Source organism: Parambassis ranga, chromosome 24 (genome assembly GCF_900634625.1).
Source record: "Parambassis ranga chromosome 24, fParRan2.1, whole genome shotgun sequence".
NCBI lineage: Eukaryota > Metazoa > Chordata > Actinopteri > Ambassidae > Parambassis > Parambassis ranga.
Window position 1 is genome coordinate 10,802,503 of NC_041043.1, and position 20,631 is coordinate 10,823,133.

Below are 20,631 nucleotides of genomic sequence, written 5' to 3' on the forward strand. Positions count from 1 at the left end.
TAGCCCAGTGAATTCATGAAGCGCTCTCCGGTGCGCTCACTCCTTCTCCACTGTTCCAACAGCCATCACTCTACATGTAGGGTCTCCATCCTTTCACTTTGTTGTATATCTTCATGTAAAGCTAATATGAGAGATTTTTTTCTGCTTTGTATACTTAGAGATTTGGCTAAATTTAATAAGAATGCCCCCTGCCTTTGTTCGGATATCTTTTTAAATATTTACAAGTTGTCATGTCATCTCTGACTGGAAGAGGAGAGAGATTTCCTGCCTCGATCGGAGCATACTGGGTAAGTCAGATTTATTTACTCTGAGTATTATTTGTTATCATTATGTAAAATATTGCAGGGTTTACAGTTTCTTATAAGGATGGGCGCACTGCATGAAAAAAAAAACATTTGGGTGTGGTTACAGTTGTCCACGTCGATTGATGTCTAATTTTCCACTCCCAAAGCCCACATACATCCTTCTTATAATGTTTTACTTCTCAGAGCTCAGAAGTGCAGCATCACTGTCAGCCCGTCGACTTTTCTCCAAGCGCTAAACCCTGCAGACCCAAGGAGCGCCCCGCTCCCGAGGGCGCCGGAGTGTCCAGGAGCGACCCGCATCGGAATATGTGCCAGAGAGCGGACGATGTCCCGTGCTACAAGTCGCTCCCAGGGACCGTAGGAGACCGGATCAGGATGTCATTCGGAAGCAGGACTATAAGCAGAGGGTCTGTGTCTGTGAATCAAGGCGTCGGGAGGTCCGATCGGAAAGTTGCGTGTTGTGAGAAGTGCTCGGCGACCCTTGTTGCGCTGAAGAAACAAGCGCTGAGCCTGGCTGTTCACCATCACTTCTCATGCAAGGTCAGTCAGGATGCTGAGCCGGGAGAGGGGGCTGATGAAGTGGGTCAGAAATGCACCTATGATCACTCAAAATGGACTCAACAGACAGAATATGTTTGAAGTAAATCCATTTATAGACTTCTCAGCAAATGTGTGGTGAGAGATGTTGTTCTTTTTTCAATGGGCTGCTTATTGTATTGATAAAATAGACCAATTCAAGAGATCAATATTAATGTACTGCAATGTTTTCAAAGAAATCTAAAGAAAAAAATCAAATGCAAATGTGAAAAAGTTTCAGCTGTAAACTGTAATATTTTCACATTATTAAAATTAGTTATTATTATTATTAATAATAATAATCAATACCCCGAAAAAACAGGTAGTGTACTGACAGAACCTTCTATATAAACCCCATTCTTTTTGACACATTTTGTGTTCAGGGCCATTAACAAGTGTTTTAACGCTCATGTGGGCACATCAGTCGCTGCCTTTTAGTGGAATGCACATCTATACATTTATCACCGCCAGCATCCATCACGCAGGCTCCAATCGACATAAAGTAAACCAATGACATTCTGGTGCGAGTGGTTTTAAATGGGCATGAATATTTCATCTGGACATCCCTGTGCCATCTCCACAGTCCTGTCCGTTGAGGCAGGGCCATTTATTTTTGTCCTCTTAAGTGGGATCGAGCAGATCGGCCCCCATCATGAGAGAGAGAGAGAGAGAGAGAGAGAGAGTATTTTGTGGCCACAGACATGGTCAGTAGAAATCTGATAAGACAGCTAGCTGCTTGCAGGTTTATTGATCCAAGTGTGATTTCTCAAATGCATCACAGCCTTATAATATAATCTCTTTATACTGGCTGGCTATAAGACAGAGTCTTACTGTCATCTCTTAAAATGGAAAGGGCACATAGGTAGAGTTTGTTTAGTTTGCACATTTTATAATGTGAGAAGCACATTTAGCAGGTGCTGTTTCAGCATATGTGAAGTTTAAATGGCTGTACTTTAATAAGTGAAAGCTGCTGGAGGAACACAGTTCACAGGCAGGGTGCTGGAGGGAGGCTTGGACGTGGTGGATGTTTGTATGTGACAGAGGAGCACACAGTGGTTTGATGTTGGATTCCATTTTGATAGTTTTAACAGCATGGAAACATGTGATGTCAAACCTTTTTCAATCCTTTTTTTACTGTCTGTCTTAACTTTTTTCATGAATATTATTTGACATTTTCCCTTGGGAGGTTTTAAACTGCTGTAAATGCACTGCAGTTTAGAGGTTCGATGGGGTTGTATAGCTATTAATCAATACTACTCGCTCCATGATTACTTTACTAAGTGCTATGATTGCTTTTTGTGCATTCCCATATGCTGTGTGATGATTCAAATAATTCTCAAACACAACATTAAACAAAGCTTTTTTTCTGCTGTGTTTCAAATTTTGTAGGACTCAAGTGACCTGTATGCATTTCTTCATGACAACCTCCGTGTCCACAGTCGGTCCACCACAGAGTCCAGGGAAAGAGAAAGAGACCAGGGTGAGTGTGCAGCCTGTGGTACCAACCTGAGCCAGCTCAAACAAGAGGCCATCCACCTGGCTCTGAGCAGGGGCCAGTCATTAGCTAAGCCTCCTTTTGAAGCCAGCCTCAGCACCGGCACTCTGCTGAGACAAAGTGAAACAAAGCATGGGGAAAGGCCGTCAAGGGAGGCTGCCACAGCTGCGCATCAACCCCGCAGTCAGACCCACAGTCCTCACAGCCCGCGAAGCCCCAGGACACCTCAGAGGACCCCGCAAACCCTCAGACGAAGGGGGCCCAAGCCTGATATGGGTCGCTGGGTGGAGGAGCAGCAGCAGCTGGTGACGTCTAAATCTGCTTCCAGCACTGATGGTGTCATGATCTACCCCTACCATCAGGTACCCCTAAAAGCCTTCTCCTTAGCATTAAATCACACATAACGCATCCCCTAGTGTGCACCCCCCTTTTAATGAGTTCTATGGGTAATGTATGTCTTTACGGGTGCCCATGTCAGCAAGCCAATCATTCACAGTGCCTAATCAGAGCCTATTTCGATCCCATGGCTCAGCTCGTTGTTTAAAAGTACTTTGGCTAATGGAATGGAATTGGGTCATGATTTACCCCTGTCATAAAAGCCAGGCAGTCAAAAAGCACTTGTGATCAATAGGGGAGGCGGTCATATTTAACATTGGGGCTGGTGAAATATGCATTACTGTGATGGAGACTGCAGCAGGTTGAGCCTGTCCTTCCCCAGTCCCCAATAAAAATGGTTATAGCCAAATCTGTACAAGGTGTGTGAGAGTTTATGGCCAATATCCTTGGCTCATTTTTTTTAAGCTACTCATGTTTCATCAAGAGGAGAATTCCAAAAACCTTCCCCTTATATATGTATTTATAAGCAGTAGATACTGTAAGTTGGTTGGCATGTATTGCTTTTTGTGTCCTTATTAAAGCCAGAAAGCTCATGAAGTGTGTTTACTTAGCTTAATGTGAACTTTATATGCATGTCTGGTAACTAAGCTAGTTAGCAGCAAACTAACTATCTACATGCCACAGAACTAAAACAGTGTTGCTCTTAAAGGTAGGGTAGGAGATTTCGAAAACTCTGAGAGTCAGCCAAATTTCGAAAGTAAACACACGCCCCTTTCTCTCGGAGCTCACCCCGAAGCCACTCAGTCTGTGACTTCGGCCATCATGAACGTACCTCTCTGGTGCGCGCAGAGCAGGAAGAGAGTGACAACCAGCCAATACTCCGCGCAGGGTCATCTCGGCGGATTGGCTGATGTTTTTAGCGTTTTATAGCTTCCACAGATGATTCATATTCTTCATTTATTGTGAAACTAATTGGTTGCTATCGGATTGTGAAGAGAAGTGACACTAACAAAATGTGCAACAGAATGAAATCTCCTACCCTACCTTTAAGGCCAAGGACGCTTTCATACTCTACTGTACAAGTTACATTTACAAAGCCAGAGTGGTCCCCCTTGTAATTCAATACAAATGCAATACTCCACCAACGCCTGTCTAAATCTATTATGTGCAATAATGTTATTGTCGCCAAATGAAACTGGTTAATGTTAGCCTTCATTTTGGACATATCTTTTCTTGTTTGTCTTGTCCTTGTATACATGATTGTAAGCATTAACATCTTCCATACTGAATATAAGCCTTTAATGCTTAACAATAGCAACATTTCCTGGTCCTTTACCCTGTTATGTTTGCTTTTTTTTACTCCAGCATCAGTCTTTTGGCACTTGGTTGCCTCCACCTTGGTTGCCTATTGTTTCTCATTCAAACAAGTCAGTTTTAGCCTTTGAGTCAGCTTTACACAGCATTTTCATCCAACTTGTGGCGTTTTTTTTAATATACCTCAGTTAGCTAGCTGATTAAATCTGCTAGCAGCAGTCAGCAAAACTGAACAGAAAAGAGAATTCTGCTTTTGTCTAAAAACGAAGGAACCTTTGTTTCAGAAAATGACTCAGAATTTCAGTGGTTTATCTTCATTATGTGCTGCGTCAGAATGGAAAGCAGAAACTGCACCTGTACTGCACGATCAACGTGTGTAATTAAATTTAACAATACAAATTCATTAACATAAAATGAAACTATCATGTGACTGACTAAGAAATCAGCTAGGCAGCTGGCCAAGTTTGTGAGCATGATCGATAGAGGTTTAAAAACAATCTAGACAAGTGACAGTATAGGACGAAGAGTAAGATGATGAAAAGTAGGGTGGAGGAAGAAAGAGAAATTATGATGGGAGCCTTGCAGGAGGGAAAGATGGAGGCTGGGGGAGGAGGATAACAGCACATATGAGAGGGAAAAACAGAAAGAAATAAGAGCAGTGAAGATGAAAAAAAGATATGACAGAATATGTGAGTCAAAAAGAAGACAGGACGAGGAGCAAAGAAGTATATATGTTATCCATATTACCCAAGGCTTCCACTATCTTACTCCAGACCGCTTCTGCAGATCTCCTCTGGCACTAATTGGCACTTTATGTTTGGATGCTCTTCAGATAAAATAGTTTGCGTTGTTATCTTGCCTTAAGACGTGCAATTCCAGAGTGGTAAGGCAAAGACGTTGGCTACAAGGCTTCCAGCAAAGGCTGGGTGACTTCATGCTGCAACAAGCACATGCTGAAGAGGTCATCACACACACACACGGCGTGGTTATGAATACAGTACAAAACACTCACACGTTGGAGCTACAGTTGTATAAGTGTTGGTGTATCTTTAAGGATGTTGAATGCAGGCATTCAATGCACCTTCTTATCTCTGAGTCATGGTTTAAATTCAGACTGTGGTCACTACAGCCTTCACAAACTATTCCTCACACTCCATATGCGGCTAGCTACATCCGTAACATGACTAATGGTGTATGTTTAACCCAATGTGCTCTCAGCCTCGATGCCCTACTTACACAGACAGACCCCATTTCCCTCCCTAGAGAAATTCCTGTGATAACAGCCCCTTTTTGGAGTGGGTGCTGGAGTGCAATTACAAATTCGGATATGTATATAATGAGCTTTCTCCCCCGACAGGCTGCAGATGATGCCACTCTGAGCTGTGGTGATGCTGGGGCTGTGCAGACAAGCTCAAAGCTTCCTCACATATCCAGAGTGGTGACCATTGCCAACACTGCAGCTATGTCCTTTTTGGCCAGGTAAATGTTACCATCCGAACAGCGAGTGGAATGGATAAAAACGAGGTGTACTGGCTACACCTCAAGTTTCTGTTGTATGACATGCCACCCCCCTCCTCCTTCCCTGCAGGGCAGCCGAGAAGCTCAACCTGACACTGAGGAAAAGGGGCCAGGCTTCCGATCCAGCTCCCTCTCATCTCTCCACCTGCTTCAGGGAGATCATCCAGAAAGACCCGCCGCCCATCCCCTCCTGCCTGCATCAAGCTGCCACTAAAACCAAAGACTCACCAAATGTTGGCAAGGTAGATTTCACATTCTATCACATCTAGATGGAGATTTATCGGTTTTACAGTGGAGCCTGTTTTGTTTAAAATCCAGCAGGTATGGGCAACTATCCAACTGCTCAGTGCTTTTAAACTTTAAATTGTAGTATAGAGATAACCAGTATAGATAACATGCATCATTCACTGGATGCTTTTTTCCTTACTCTGTTCATTTTCATTTTGTGTTATGTTTAGGCAGCCAAATAACCAAGGTCAGAGAAAAGGTAATGCTTTGGGTTACAACAGACTATTTCACAACATTGAACACACAGCTCCAGCTCATCAATACCAAGAAAACATAATATAAGGCAGACTTTGTAAACAACTCATCACCATGGTAACTGAAAATGATGGTAGTAGATGGTAGTTAGAAGTTAGAAGGGAGGACAGGTATCAACCAGACTTCACCCACCCCTGTAAAAGAATCTACACCAACTCAATGCGGGGTTTCTTCCATATCCAAGAGTTTAAATCGAGGCAACTGGATTCAAGGATTGTTTGTTGAAGACGTTTTCGCCACTCGTCTGAGTTTTATGTGTTCAGGACCCCTGTGGGTGGATCTTGCAGGAGTTCACATGACTAAGATCACTATAGTTGATAATGGTCAGTTAACGACCAGAAACTGTGTCTCGGTCATGTCCAGGACTAGTTGATGACCCATCGTTAGAGTTTGAATGGTAGTGAAGTCTGCTAGTAAGGAATGAAAGGAGTTGTAAACAGGTGAGAGCTGATGCCTCAGCCCTACTTCTCTGTTTAGAGAGGGTTTTTCCAATTTCACATAGATGACTTCTTTGACTCCTCTTTCATACCATCTGTCCTCCCTGTCCAGAATTTGGACATTATTATCCTCAAAAGAATGACCACTCTCTTTGAGGTGAAGGTGGACTGCTGCTTTCTTCCATAGGCCGCATGTTTCTTCATTACTAACCCATTGTGCACCATCCGTGATGCACCAGATGTTTTGTTACACAGCATCATCAGAGAACTTCTGCAATTTTTTTGCCAAATGCTGACTAGACTAAACCAATGTGGTTATTATAATAGTGCTCTGATCAGGAGATGATACATGGAGTTACTCACATAGCTACATGGTGCGGCATCAGTCAGAAAACTGGACCAGCGCTGTCAAACTTCAGGTGATGATTGGCTGCAAATGCAAACAGTAATAGTGTATTAGAAGACAATAGCATTCACTTGATGTATGTTCAATCTTCATTTTCAGTGTGTCATATATAGAATAGGTCCAACCCGATGTATCTTTGAAAGAATATACTACCACTCTTTCCCACAGACACCACCTTGGAAGTGTTTTTACCGCCAGTGTTGTTGAGTAAAGAGATCTGAGTCAATTTGGAAGAAATCCTATATCACTCCTCCTTTGTGATACACTGTAATGTGGTGCTAATGTCTCCATCTTGCTCCTCGCCCCCTTTCTCCTCACCTCCTTTGGGATAGAAACTGGGGAGATCAATATGGCTGCCTTGCCTCCCCTTGTCTCATAGATGGGCTCTTGGGTCTATAGTCTAGAGTTACAGATAGACCCCACACCTGCCTGAGCACTCAGCTTTGTGTGCATTGGCGTGCATAAAAACGTATGTGTGTGAGAGCGGAGGAGGATTTTCTCTGTCTGTAAATGGGACTCTTGAATAATTTAACCCTCATAAATACAGTTTGACACATGTTCAATAGGGTTAGGGAGCCACTTCTTGCGTAAAGATATTAAAATGATGAGGAACGAAACGGAAAGTATCCTTCCTGCACAGGCACTGGGAGCTTATCATGTGGCAGATGGAATATGGCTAACAGGTTTTAAATTCACCCAATAAGGCATGATGTCATCGTGGTGTAATGCGGTCCTGTGCCATTTCAAGAGCACAATACTTGATTGGGTGTCACGGTGCACTAGGCTACTTGCAGTCTTGCAGAACCTAGATTGTGAATACAAATACACGTATAATTGGCTTTGAAACCTTAATAGAGCTTATTGTCTTTTGTGAGGTATATGCTGCCATGTTTTCCTGCAGACTAAGACCTATGAGCACTGTTAAATGGCTGTCAGAATTGGACTCTAACCCAATTCAAGACCCTTCAGCTTTTAAAGCTCAGGCTTCCTGTAGAGAACTGCATTAAGGAATTAATGTCACTACTACATACGGAAATATGGAGGTACGCATCGTCATGCAGCTGCACTAACTGAATCATCTGGTCTAATGCAGCTTGAAGAAAATAACTTTTCAATTAAAGATTTTTCTTCTGGACTTCCACTACATTAATATATTATGTATTTACAAAAGAGCTGCTGGATGTGAAGTAAAACGCACATTGTCAGATGTGTACAAACTTGCTCCACTGAAGTGGTAAAAGCAAGCAAAACATCAAATCGCCAGGCCCCATGTGGCGGCTCAACCCTGAGTCTTTGCGACATTCACCACTTGCATACCTTGCATAAAACAGTGTCTCTGTCTCTTCTTTTTGCAAAGCAGCAGGAGCTCAGAGAACAAGACCATCAATTTCCAAGCTCTTTTGCAGTTGTATTTTATGTCAGAATCCACAGCTTTTAGTAATCCTATCCAATTATTTACAAAAACAACATATAAATAGAAGATACACCACCTAGTTTGCTCACTCTTGATGGTGTTCTCAGATTTCGGATGCAAGGACTTGCTGAATTCGATATGAAGATATTTTTGAACTCATTCTTTTTTCATAAGTTATCTCTTGGCATTTGTTTTAAAGGTAAAGTTTAGCCACTCACATTTGTAGATGAAGGGGTAGGGAAATATTTTTATTCACTCTATTTAATAAATAATGAAGTTTACTTTTCAAGGTAGTTTAAAGTGTTTGGCCTTTTCCCATGTATATGTACGTGTACTATAGTATGTATACGGGGTTAAGTGAAATAATACAGGTCAGTCTTTCTTCCCCTTAGAAAGGCGTTTAGCATTATGCATGCCTGTAGCTGCCCACAGACTGACAGTATAGCTAACTGGTTGTAGTTGTAATCTCCCATGGGGGCACTTTATACTGATTTGTTTGATGCTAATTTGCCCTGTATGTCAATATTTGCTATCTTAGTGTTGTCTGCTAGCATTTTTTTATTTTGCACTAAACACTAAACTGCTGCAATGACAACTGCTAACAAGCAATTTGCACTTCTGTTCAGTTTGCATGAGCAGAATCTAAACCAGCAGAAATCCATATTTGTCATTTTAAATAAATCAGAAACCATGAGACTGTGCGTCTTCATTCCAGCCAGCCATTTGGATGCAAGACTACTATAGGTGTATGTTGGAAAGAGGGACTTCTATGTGTGCTCTCTTGTCTTTGTTGTTTGGCAATAAGCTGTCATCCACTGAGTCTCTGCTGCTGATTTAACCTGCCCAGTTGGCCATAAAGCAACCAACACAGATCCAAATCGAGCCAATGGTGCAGGACCCACCATAAGACATTAAGCTTAAGGTCCATCACAGCTCTTACCATTCGGGGAGATAAATATAATGACAATCCTTCTTTAGTTGTTGAGATTTCAAATTTGCCATGCTGCTTTGGACCAGTTTCCTATTTGTGGTTCTCTTTCCTTTGGTGTTTAGGTTAGAGTAGTGCTGAGGGTAAGCCCAACACTAACAGAGGGCCAAGGCCAACCACCTGTTCTCCGGATTGACCCATCCAAGAAGAGAGTCACAGTCATGGAACCAGTCACCAAAAGCCAACCATACACTACGATGACGCTCGGCAGGGATGGCAAAAGTCCTCTGAAGACCTTCAACTTTGATGCTGCCTATCCTCAAGTGTCAAGCCAGGTTTGCTTCTTCATCCTGGTTACTTCCACCTTTAATGTTTTCTACCTGTGTCATGTTCTTTCTCAAATATTCAATGCATTCCACCCCCCATCCCTCTGTACCCGGCACATCCCAGTTGCTTTACTGTCTCTGTCTGATGACCTGAAAACTGATAGGATCCAGTTAGCCACCACAATTACATAGTCCATCAATTATATTCAACTTTCTCTAAGCTCTGCTTACAATATCTCAGCCCAAGGGAATATACAGAATCATTATGCATCCTCCCTACTGCTTTCATTTTCCCACTGTGTTGGATGCAGTTCAGATGAATCATAAGATGCTCGCTGTCCTTTGTTCTCCCTGACCAGGCCGAGGTGTGTGCAGGCGTCTTGTCTGATGTCATCCGCTGTGTGCTCAGCGGCAGCGATGGATGCGTTCTCGGTTTGGGATGTGCTGATGTGGGTGAGTAATCAGTCACTGTGAGAGGCCACGGGTTAAAACCTAAGATGGGACAGGAGCACTCTTATCTGTGCTCAGGGCCCCTCCATCCCCTCCTCCTCCTCTTTCTCTTCCTTCTCCTGTACCCCTTGTCCTGCAATCATTCACTTTGTGTTTATCACTTACACTCCCTGTCTCCATTTTCTCTGTCCTCGTATCAGTTTTGATACATATCTCCAGCCTCTTTTATTTACCCTCTCCTGCCCCATTTTTCTCTTTTCTGCCTCCTTTTTTTCCAAAACAAGTGTCACTTTAAGACACAAAAGTCTAACTTACCTTTGCAAATAAAAGCCCAGTTATCAATTATGCAACACATATGCATTTTTAAAAGCTTCCTGTTGCCTTACATTTCAGCATACGACGCAAAAAGAAACAAATATTTTATTTTATTCTGCTGAAATGCTGAGCTCAGAAGGGACTGTAAACAAAGTGGACTGTAATATGTTGCTATTAGAGAGATGGAACCCTGCACTTAGCGTCAGTGAAGGGGTTTAATAGATTCATAGCACACAAATACACACACACACACACACACTGGGTAAGGACAGGGTCTCCTTGGAGCTGCTTTTTCACATGACGCCACTCTCCGTAAATCTGATTGAATTAGTTGTACTGACTACATGTGGCCCACAGCCAGGGGGATATCAATCTCCTGCACAGAATACTATTCTCTCTGAATAACGGTAGGCAGCTCAGCCTTTAACTGAAGTAAACCAATTCTCTTATCCTCATTCAATTAAAGTTTGGATAAGACAAAAGAGGGTAAAACAGGACCATAACTCAAAACCGATGTGGGGCAAAAGTGCACCGGGAGATACAATATGGCACAGATCCACAAAACATCCATTTGTGCATCCTTGTGAGTTTATATGTAATATCTGATTTTTCCATCTGCTACAGATCGAACTGCTTCACAGGTTATGGCAGATTTTATATCCTTTGGCCTGCATTCAGCAGCTCATTCTAGACTTCCAGGTGTTAAGCTAACAAGTCAGTCAAAGTTTGCAAACAAAATAAAAATATCCATAAGGCTAATTGTCCAAATGTGAACATGAGTTCATAGTGCATAGCAGTTTGAGGATATTTTACACTAGGCAGCAGCATTACAGTGCAAAAATAAATAGTTAATTAATGACTCAGTATGACTAAATATGTCAACAGTTTAAAACTCACCCAAGTTGATGATAGCTTCTCTGCATGCATCTCCTGCAAGGCACAAGTACAAATACACTAATAAGCTTTAACATTTGTGCTAAAGCCACAATCATACAACAGGCAAAATAATGTAATATAACCTTATTTTTGTGCACATATGAGGTGCACACATAGGCCAGCATGTGCATGTACACTGCTCGGTGCATACATATGAGTGTGCTCTGTTGTCTGCCTCAGGCTCATGGTCCAGCATGGTGGGGAGTAGTGAGAACATCCAGAAGCTTGGGGTGATACCATGTGCCATCTCCTGGCTGTACAGCGCCATCGAGCGGCGCAGGGAGAAGACCTGGACCGACCTGACCGTGTCAGTGTCTGCTATAGAGCTGTGCTGCGGAGAGGAGGATACACTTAGGGATCTGCTTGGGGAGGTTGTCCCCTCATCAGGCAGTATCCAGGACAGCCCAAAAGCACACATTAAACTCCAAGAAGACCCGGTTTATGGGATACAGGTAGGGGAAAAAATGTTTTCATTATAAAGGAGAAAAGGATGTTAATTTCCTGATGCTTTGACAATGGACAAGCACACAATAGTCAATCCTTTTGGCTCAGCTATGTATGCTGGCAAAATATCAAAGATTAAATTTCCATTAACTATTATTTTACATTAAAGTGTGTCAAATTTTCTAGAAAACATAAGCAAACTAACTGCCTCACTCAGTTTAAAGAGAATGTACTGATGATAAGAATACATTTTTTGCCCACTAGATATGATGATTCATTTTTATTAATGATGTTGGGTTAAAAAGTCAGTTTGGATAATGGTTGACACTGTACTGGAGGAGATAATATCATAATGAGTGAAACCCATTAGGCTGCAGATTACATTTGATTACATTATGATTGTGCAGCTCTCTCCTCCCCCACACTGCTATTTGTAAATTGCAAGCCAGAGTGTCATTAGCGTAGGTATGCTTCTCTCTCTCTCTGTTTTCTCCTGACAAGACTAAGCATTTTCTTATCTGTACAAGACATAATTTCTCTCACCTCCTTACAGCTTCGTAACCACAACCGGGTGAAGGCCCCGACTGCAGAGCGGGCTGCTTCCCTCCTGGACGCGGCCATTGCAGCACGCCGACACAGTGACTTTATTACATATCTGTGCCACAGCTCCATAATGTTCTTCACGCTTCATGTCCAGCCCCCTCGCACAGAAAGCAGCACCATCGGAAAAGGTCCCACTACAATATATTATACAAGAGTTTTTTGTATTTTAACATTTTTACATTTACACTCCAATCTGTGATTTCCACCCTTAGGTTCACGTGGCCCCACTAAGCTGACCATGATCGATGTGTGTAGTGGTATGAGGGGTATGATCAAAAATAAACCTCCTCATGCTGAACTGGGGCCTATTGTGGTGTCTCTTCTAAGCGGGAATAAAACCACCCCAAGCAAGTAAGAATGCAAACTAATAAGCCAACTGTATTTAAGTTTATTTGTGAAACTGTTTTTAAAAACAGTTGAATCGTTGAATGCAAAAGCTCAAAAATTTGGCTGCATCCAGCAAAATAATGTCATTTGCACTATTTCTGCACAGGGCCAATAAGTTGATGATGCTCCTTCGAGAGTCCTTGGGTCATGCAAATTGCCACGTCACAGTGATTGCCGATGCTGCTGATTCACTGGCACACCTTCAGGAGACCTTCTCTACCATCCAGCTGGCTTCCCGCATTCGGAGGACACAGAAAAGGACAAAGGTACAAGTTTTTAATCAATTCAGTGTTCACAGTGTTTATAAATTGATTTATAAATTGATGATTGCTGTTTTGGATCTAGAATTTGGTCTAGTACTGGTTCTAACAACATAACCCATCTTTATCCAACAGCAATCCACTTCATGTTCTCCTTGTGGAAGGAGTTTGACCAGAGAAAAGAGAGGGCCCCAGTCATTGTCCCTGCGGGCGTTCCACTCCACCGATGAGGTAGATGTGGACATTCGTCCTTTCCGCCTGCGTGGAGATGAACGCTCTAGTAGTGACCAGTCCTGTGACACTGTCATCCAAATAGACTCAGATGGCCTGATCCATTCCAAAGCAGCCCCAAGGCTGGCACAACCTGAGTTTGTGCCCATCATACCTTCTTTGCATCCTAACAAGGCTGAACTGGATGACCCAGAGTTTACTGCTCTCCTCCAAGAGCTTCTGAGGATTCCTCAGTTGGGAGAAAAGAAGGCAGATGATAATGTTCAGACAGCGGGCAGAAAGCAGCCAGAGAGAGACTGTCTCAAATGCGATACATTTGCTGAACTTCAGGAACGTTTGGGTTGTATCGATGGAAGTGAGATAACAATGGATATGCTCAGGTCTTCCTTGAAAGGTGCTTCTATTAATAACATCACAACCAAATCACAGCCCCAGAAAGAATCAGGGAAACAGACAGACACTGAAGCATCAAAAGCACGACAGATATTGTTCAATCAGGGGTCGGGTTGCACTCAGCATTCTGTTGGAGAAAATCAAACAGATGGTGCCTTCCCTGGAGACAGTTTTCAGAGAGAAGATTCAGGTCTGTATGACTGTGAGGAGTGTAGTGCAAACAGTTCCAGCGAGGAACTGCTGAATCAAACTCTTGGTCTTAACATGGCCTCTCGGTCTGAGGGTCTTAACAGTCAGAGCAAAGCTGTCACCAATTCTGTTGCACTCCAGGGTTCAAGAAACCAGGAGAGTCCTGAAGCTGCTGATTGGTTCAAACCAGACAAAAGGACCTCACCAGTTGGCAAAAGCTCTCCCACTCTCCCATCTCCTTTATCTTCCTGCTCCTCGTCACACTCCTTGGCTAAAACAGTCATACTTGGAGATGTCCTTCCGAACCGCCCGACAGAGGATGTTAAGGAAATGAAGGCCACAATTACAGTGACTGTACAACAGCCACTAGACCTAAAAGGTCAAGATGAACTTGTTTTCTCTATGGTGGAGGAGGTGACCATTAGTGGAGCGTATGAAAGAGGGAGGGCAGGTGGCAATATTATTTGTATCAAAGACCAGTCACAGGCCCATGTTCAAGGCTCTGCCAACTCTCAACCAATCAGGATAATTAGCAATGTCAATGAAGAATCTGCAACTGCAACTTCCTCTGAAACAAGCTCTAGTGCTCAGCCTGAAGCCACAAATGCCAACTCTGAAAATCCCCACAACCAGTTCAGAAGGGAAAAAAGATTCTTGCCTTCATTTATAAACCCCATGTTGATTAATACAGATATGGAGTGTGAGTTGGATTGTGGCAAAGAGAAAGAATGTTCTCAAGAAACCATTGCAGAAGTCAAGTCAAGAAATAATGTCAAATGTCCAAATGACGGCAACAATCCTGAGAGTAGGAGTGGGGCCCATCCTAAAAAGCCTGACAGGGCATGTTTCTCATCTTCTAGCCATGGCCGAGTTGTCTTGGAAGATTTTGGTTTATGCACCAAACATGCAGAAAATACAGCATGTGAAAAGAGACCATGTAATACAGACAAGAGTCACCCAAGAGACAGCGAGCATGTTTTTTCCAGTCCAAGGGTCTCAGAGGTGGGAGAAGGTGGTTGCAGTCATGTTGGGAATACTCCCAGGAGGACTGGTGTTTCACCTGGTTGCCAAGAAACCAACCTTGCTTCCTCAAAAACAGGTAGTTTACCTAGGGGCTGGCAAAATGCCAGCTACAGGGACAGCTACCGTGGCTGTCACGTGGTTGAAGACCACAGAGACCCAAGGGGGGTGACATCATCCACTCCATGTAGCCCGGGTGTGACTCTGGAGAGGAGGCAGGGCAGGCAGCACAACTCTGCACACCACAGCATCCATAACTCCTCTCCTCGAAAACATGGAACAGAGTTCAAACAGGATTCTACTGGTGCTCTCAGAAAGGGTGCTGGATCTTTGTTCAAGACCTCAAGTCTAACAATGAAACATGCTACTACAGGTGACAGCATAATGTCACCCTCAGAAGACAGTGGCAGGCTTTTCAGTGCCAAATTGGAGCAGTTAGCTTGTAAGACTAATTCCCTTGGGAGGACACCAAGGGACCACCCAACTCTGGAAAGAGGCAGTAGCAATGCCTCTATGAGCTCCAAGGGGAGTATTGAAGGGGCTTGTAGGGCAGCTTACAAAGGAAATTATGAGGGAGATTGTACGTTTCCAAGGGCCAGCAGAAGCCCCAGGAAAAATCCTCGGTGTGACCAGAGTCAACATTTCTTCCCCTCTGAAAAACCTGTAGTTCAGTCTGCTAGGCATTCCAAACTCTCTGCTGTTGGGAAACTTAAAATGGCTACCCCTAAAGTGCGTCGACTGTCTGCTCCCAGCATCAAGAACCTCAATCTCTCTCACAAAAACCTACAGCAGTCCATCAATCGCAGTGCCAGTCTTTCCCCCGATAGCAAAACGGTTAGCTTTGAACGAACATCCTCCTTCTTTTCCTCTTCCCCTCCACGGTCTTTTCACTCTATCAGTCGGACTCCGAGTCAGAGCTCCACATGCTCTTCTACAAAATCTGCCATCCAGGGGTTTGTCAACGGTCGGATCTCTGACCTCCTTAAGGAAAAACCCTCCAGTCCTACTTCAGGAGGACCTAACCAAATGGCTGCACTCCCTTCCCCATACAGTCAGTTGACTTCTCCCCGCACACCTGATCACATGAGTGGGCATGCAAGTGACACCACCAGTGTGCTGAGTGGAGATTTGCCGCCAGCTATGGGGAAGACATCGCTGCATTTCTCTAACAGGAACAGTTTGGTGAGCAGCGGCTATGACAGCATGGTGAGAGACAGTGAAGCCACCGGCAGCAGCACCTCCAACAGAGATTCTGTCAGTGACAGGAGCGGCTCTCTGCTCAGTGTGGCTCGCAGCAGCCGATCATCTCGGAGGCGAGGCAGCACAGGTAAAACACCTGGATTAGCTGGCTTTTTATGAACTGAATCCAAAAACTCACATCTGAAAAGACTAGAACTTTTATGAGAGTAGAGTGCTCACAATGTCTCTGTGGTGTCAATTAGACTAATAGGAAAGTTAGAATATTATGGGCATTTCAGATTGATTAATGCATCTATTTTTTCAGGGATGCACAATATTGGCGGGCAAAGGCTTAAAAAAAAATCAATGAATATTGACAGACAGATAACACTGACTAATGCTCACTATTTTGCTGTGCATCAAAAATGAGGAAGTTTATACTTTTGTTTGAAAGTCTTACATAAATCAATATGGCATATTTTAAGACTTACATTGGACATTAAATTTGAAAAGCATTGCATTTTATTCCTGCATCTGCTAATGGGCAATCACAGTAAGAGTAGGCATAATATCTTGATACAGTAGAGATGTGATTGATTATTCTGCAATTAGGTGGAAAACATTATGTGCATATACTGTAGCAGCATCGGCACACTGCTAAAAATGAATTGGACAATATCACTATGTCGCCTATCAGCAAGTGAATCATTATTATTAATTTTTAATCCTGCCGGGGGACAAACACTGCATACCAAATTAGCATAACAATAACATTTTATGATAGAATCCAGTCTAAAACTGAACAAATATACAAAGAAAACACAAACAATAGTCTGTTTACACCATAAACTATGCACACGTCTCACACAGTTCCTTCTCCAGACAGTCTGGTATAAGCAATGTGTAATCCACAACACTATTTTACATTTGGGATGGTTCCATCAGGACAATTTGGGTTTTGCAGTCTGACCGCATAACATATTAATGTGACATTAATTAGAGATGACACACATCTGTAGGATGCAGTCAGACCTAGTTTCCGCTCTGCATTAAATGCCGAATTATTAAGGAATATTTGAATCCGATGACGGCAGCATAGAGTGTTTGGTAGATGTGGTGTGTGCATACCAACAATATTAGCTAATGGAATTATACACACAGAAACCTCTAATAGTGTTTTGTTGAAAATGTGGTTAATACTGCTAATGGTTTGATACTTGTAATGGAGCAATATAAACAGTAAATGCAGTTTTTAATGGATGAATTTAAAGTTTCCCTAAGTAGTGAACTGTTCATAGGATTATTAAAACCTGTCACTACGTCTCAGCTGTCTTTTTAATTTAATTAATGACATAAAACACAAACATTTTTTTAGCAAAGCAAACTGGGCTACACCATAGAGAAAAATCATTTCTGCGGTCTTGACTAACATGATAGAATGGCTGCTGTATTTGCCCCCAGGCAGACCGTTTTTCGCTTCCCAGAAGTGCACATGGTCTGGACATTGAAGGCCACTTAGGGACAGGAGCATCCATTTAATGTACACTAATGTAGTGGCTCATGAATACTCTCTTCCCATCACATCACACTGTAGATTAATGAGCACCACTTCAAGTGTAAATTTCTGGATCAAGTGTTTAAGTGGAGCGCACACTGCAGTAGCTCCTCTTTGTTCTACAGTTTGATTGCACTAGAATCAACCAAAAGGCAGCAATTGTGGTATATTTTTAAAATAAATAATTTGGAAAGGGAAAAGAAAACATGCTGTCTACTTACTTACGTAGGTACTCATCAGCGCCGTCTTTCCCATGATGCACCTCTGTCCCTGAGACGCTCGGCTAGCGGTCTGCGGTCTCGCTGGATGGATCGAGGAATCCCAGAAGCCTACGAGATCAAAGTGTATGAGATCGACAATGTGCAGAGGATGCAGAAAAGAGCAGGTGCTGGCAAACAGGTGCTGGGTTTATTTTGATTTCTTTTGATTTTTTTTTTCTTTTGGATAAAATTAACCTTTTCTTTTCTAAAAATGATTTACTCTTTTTTTATTTTTATACAGTATCATTTATTATTATTTCATATATTACATTTGAGTTCAAATTATACAATTTCATGTTGACTGCCGACCATTCGTCGCCATAAATAAAGCCTGTAGTTGTCCATCCTCCAGATGTAGTTAATGCTATAAAAATGTAGTTGTTATAAGAATTGAATAGAGCTTCAGTAAAAGACTCCACCTTTCATTTTCAGTTGGTCCTTGAAAGAAAAGGGCTGCATGTACTGACGTAATGTCCCCATGCCGACAGGTCTGGCCTCATGAGACTGCTCCCTGCCTCCACCAGACTCAGACATGGCATCTTTGATACAATTTTAATGACCACTTGGGGGAAATTGGGTCAATGCTGCAGCAAAGAACAAAGCAGTGCACTAGAATCAAACAGACTTATCAGAGATAATACTGTATTTTTTAAGAAAATATACATGTTGATTCATAGTTTAAATTTTTGTTTCTGGAGACGCAAATGACCAAAAATACAGTTAGTAAACAGTCCTGGACATGTAACACTGTAGGGTTTCATTTCCCTTTAAATAATATGCATGCATTGACCTTTGAAAATGTTCCCTCTGTGTAATAAGGTTAGTATAATCAGGGAGTAACTCTATTTAGTAGCCTACAGTCTGTGTTGTTCTGCCTCCCAGAGGTGCTGTCTCTGCCCTAACATGGTGTTTATGAGCGTGTGGAGACGCAGACACAGAGCAGGATGGGGGTGTTCGTCATCTGGCCTTGTCTGCAGAGTCAGACTAAGCACAGCATCACCACCTCCCCAGCAGACAGTATTACTTTTTAATATAGTACTGAGTGATTGGTTTCTAAGTGTAGAAAGCATTGAAAAATGATGAGTTTACAATAGATTATTATGCACTTACATGGAGGTAAATAAAAGAAGTGAAATGTGTGTGTGTGTGTTTTTGTGTTCAGGGTCCAGCATGCTTCAGCGCCAAGCTGAAGTTTTTGGAGCACCGTCAGCAGAGGATCTCAGAGGTCAGAGCCAAATACAACAACCTGAGGACAGAGCTGGAGCAGGCCAAATACAACCTCATGCTGGAGCCCGCCAAGTGGAACCAAGAGTGTCAGTAAACTTGAACTTTTACTAGTATTACCAGGTAGACTATGGAAAGAAAGTCATTAAATGAATGTAAAACACCCTTGTTGTATTAACTAGGACTAAATCAGTGTTAATATTATTATTTTCACAATATAATAGTTTGATCTCTAGTTTACCCTGCGTTTACACACAAACAAAGACTCTTTACCAGATCTGAACATGGATCAAGATTTTGCTCTATAACTAATATGATTTGCACATTATCAGCATGGATTATTTTTTGTTGAGCAACACATTGATAATTGGGTGGAAAATAATGTGATTGTAGTATGCCAGCATTCCAACAGGGGGTAGCATCCTGTCATAATCAGCCTCCATTAACAATACTAGTAACAATGATGGAGTCTGATTATGACACATAATAGCACATTATGCTGCATGACCTGCAGCATCATAGTGTCACCCAGAAGATTTATGTTAGCATATTTTGGCTAGCTGACACACAGAAATACACACAGCAGTGTATGAGTATTTACCTTGTTGTTCTTCCCCAGTCGACCTGTGGCAGACTTTCGAAGTGGACTCCCTGGAGCACCTGGAGGCCCTTGAAGTGGTGACGGCTCGGCTGGAGAACAGGGTGAACCTCTGCAAGACCAACATCATGATGGTCACCAGCTTTGACGCGGCCAACAAGAGAAGAAATAAGAGGCGGCGACGAAAAGCAGAGCAGAGAGCCCAGAAGGGGAGACATAGTGAAGATTAGGACTTTTTTTGGGGGGGGGGGAGAAGAAATTCAAATCTCAAGCTTCACTTTATGCACACCAAGTGCTACATGTACAGTAACATTTTGTCTGCCTTCACTGGAAGGTCAAAGATTTAGAGCACTTGAACTTTTCTTTCAGGCACATTTTGGACGTTAAAAAAAAACATGACCTTTTTATGAACTCTTTTTTTGGCATCCTGTGTTTGTCACTTTAAAATATGCTGTTTATGCTTTTCTGAGCAGTGTGCAGTGTATTTAAAGCATCAGTTCAGCTCACTGCAGCATCTAATGCTAACAAGACATTTTACTGTACCTACAGGACACGTTTTTTTATTTAACCTCTTTGTCTTTTCTCAAAGCACTAACACTTTGTTGTAATGACCTGGAAAGTCACACAGAAGTTTCCTAGTTAAAAAGAAATATCATAGCTACTGGAACACTCGCTGACATGTGCTAAAAATGTAATTTTGTGGCGTTTAAGTTCTTTTGTCTTTTGTTTTAAAACAAACTGTGATTTTTACAATTTCGTTGCAAAGCTTGCACCTTTCTCAGACTAATGCAGTCATTAGTCACCTTGAATTAAGAGGAGTTATGGCCACTGTACATAAGACTTTGGTGCTGAAACAATTAAAACTGTGTATTTTAAACCTCTTGAAACTAATGTAAAGCCTCCATAAATAAAAAAGGAGGCTCAGTTTAGGCAAACATTTAGCAGAGATCTGAGTTGGCAGTGATGAGATGAGAACTGTGAGGGTAATT

General features: G+C 42.4%; 1 protein-coding gene across 1 annotated transcript; it reads left to right on the top strand.

The window, feature by feature from the left end:
* The first annotated feature begins 65 nt into the window (after positions 1-65).
* On the top strand, positions 66-19,872 carry kif26bb (kinesin family member 26Bb). The gene is made up of 15 exons (XM_028397920.1): positions 66-287; positions 489-845; positions 2,271-2,738; positions 5,384-5,505; positions 5,615-5,786; positions 9,398-9,607; positions 9,958-10,051; positions 11,480-11,751; positions 12,297-12,474; positions 12,559-12,697; positions 12,840-12,999; positions 13,129-16,153; positions 17,790-17,959; positions 18,983-19,133; positions 19,664-19,872. The coding sequence occupies exons 1-15, from the start codon at positions 231-233 to the stop codon at positions 19,870-19,872; spliced, it is 5,784 nt and encodes a 1,927-aa protein (XP_028253721.1). The 5' UTR covers positions 66-230.
* The last annotated feature ends 759 nt before the right edge of the window (positions 19,873-20,631 follow it).

Coding starts and splice junctions, on each gene's coding strand:
- kif26bb (XM_028397920.1), top strand. CDS start 231: ATGTCATCTCTGACTGGAAGAGGAGAGAGATTTCCTGCCTCGATCGGA. Junction 5,506..5,614: donor GCTATGTCCTTTTTGGCCAG/GTAAATGTTACC, acceptor CCTTCCCTGCAG/GGCAGCCGAGAAGCTCAACC. Junction 11,752..12,296: donor ACCCGGTTTATGGGATACAG/GTAGGGGAAAAA, acceptor ACCTCCTTACAG/CTTCGTAACCACAACCGGGT.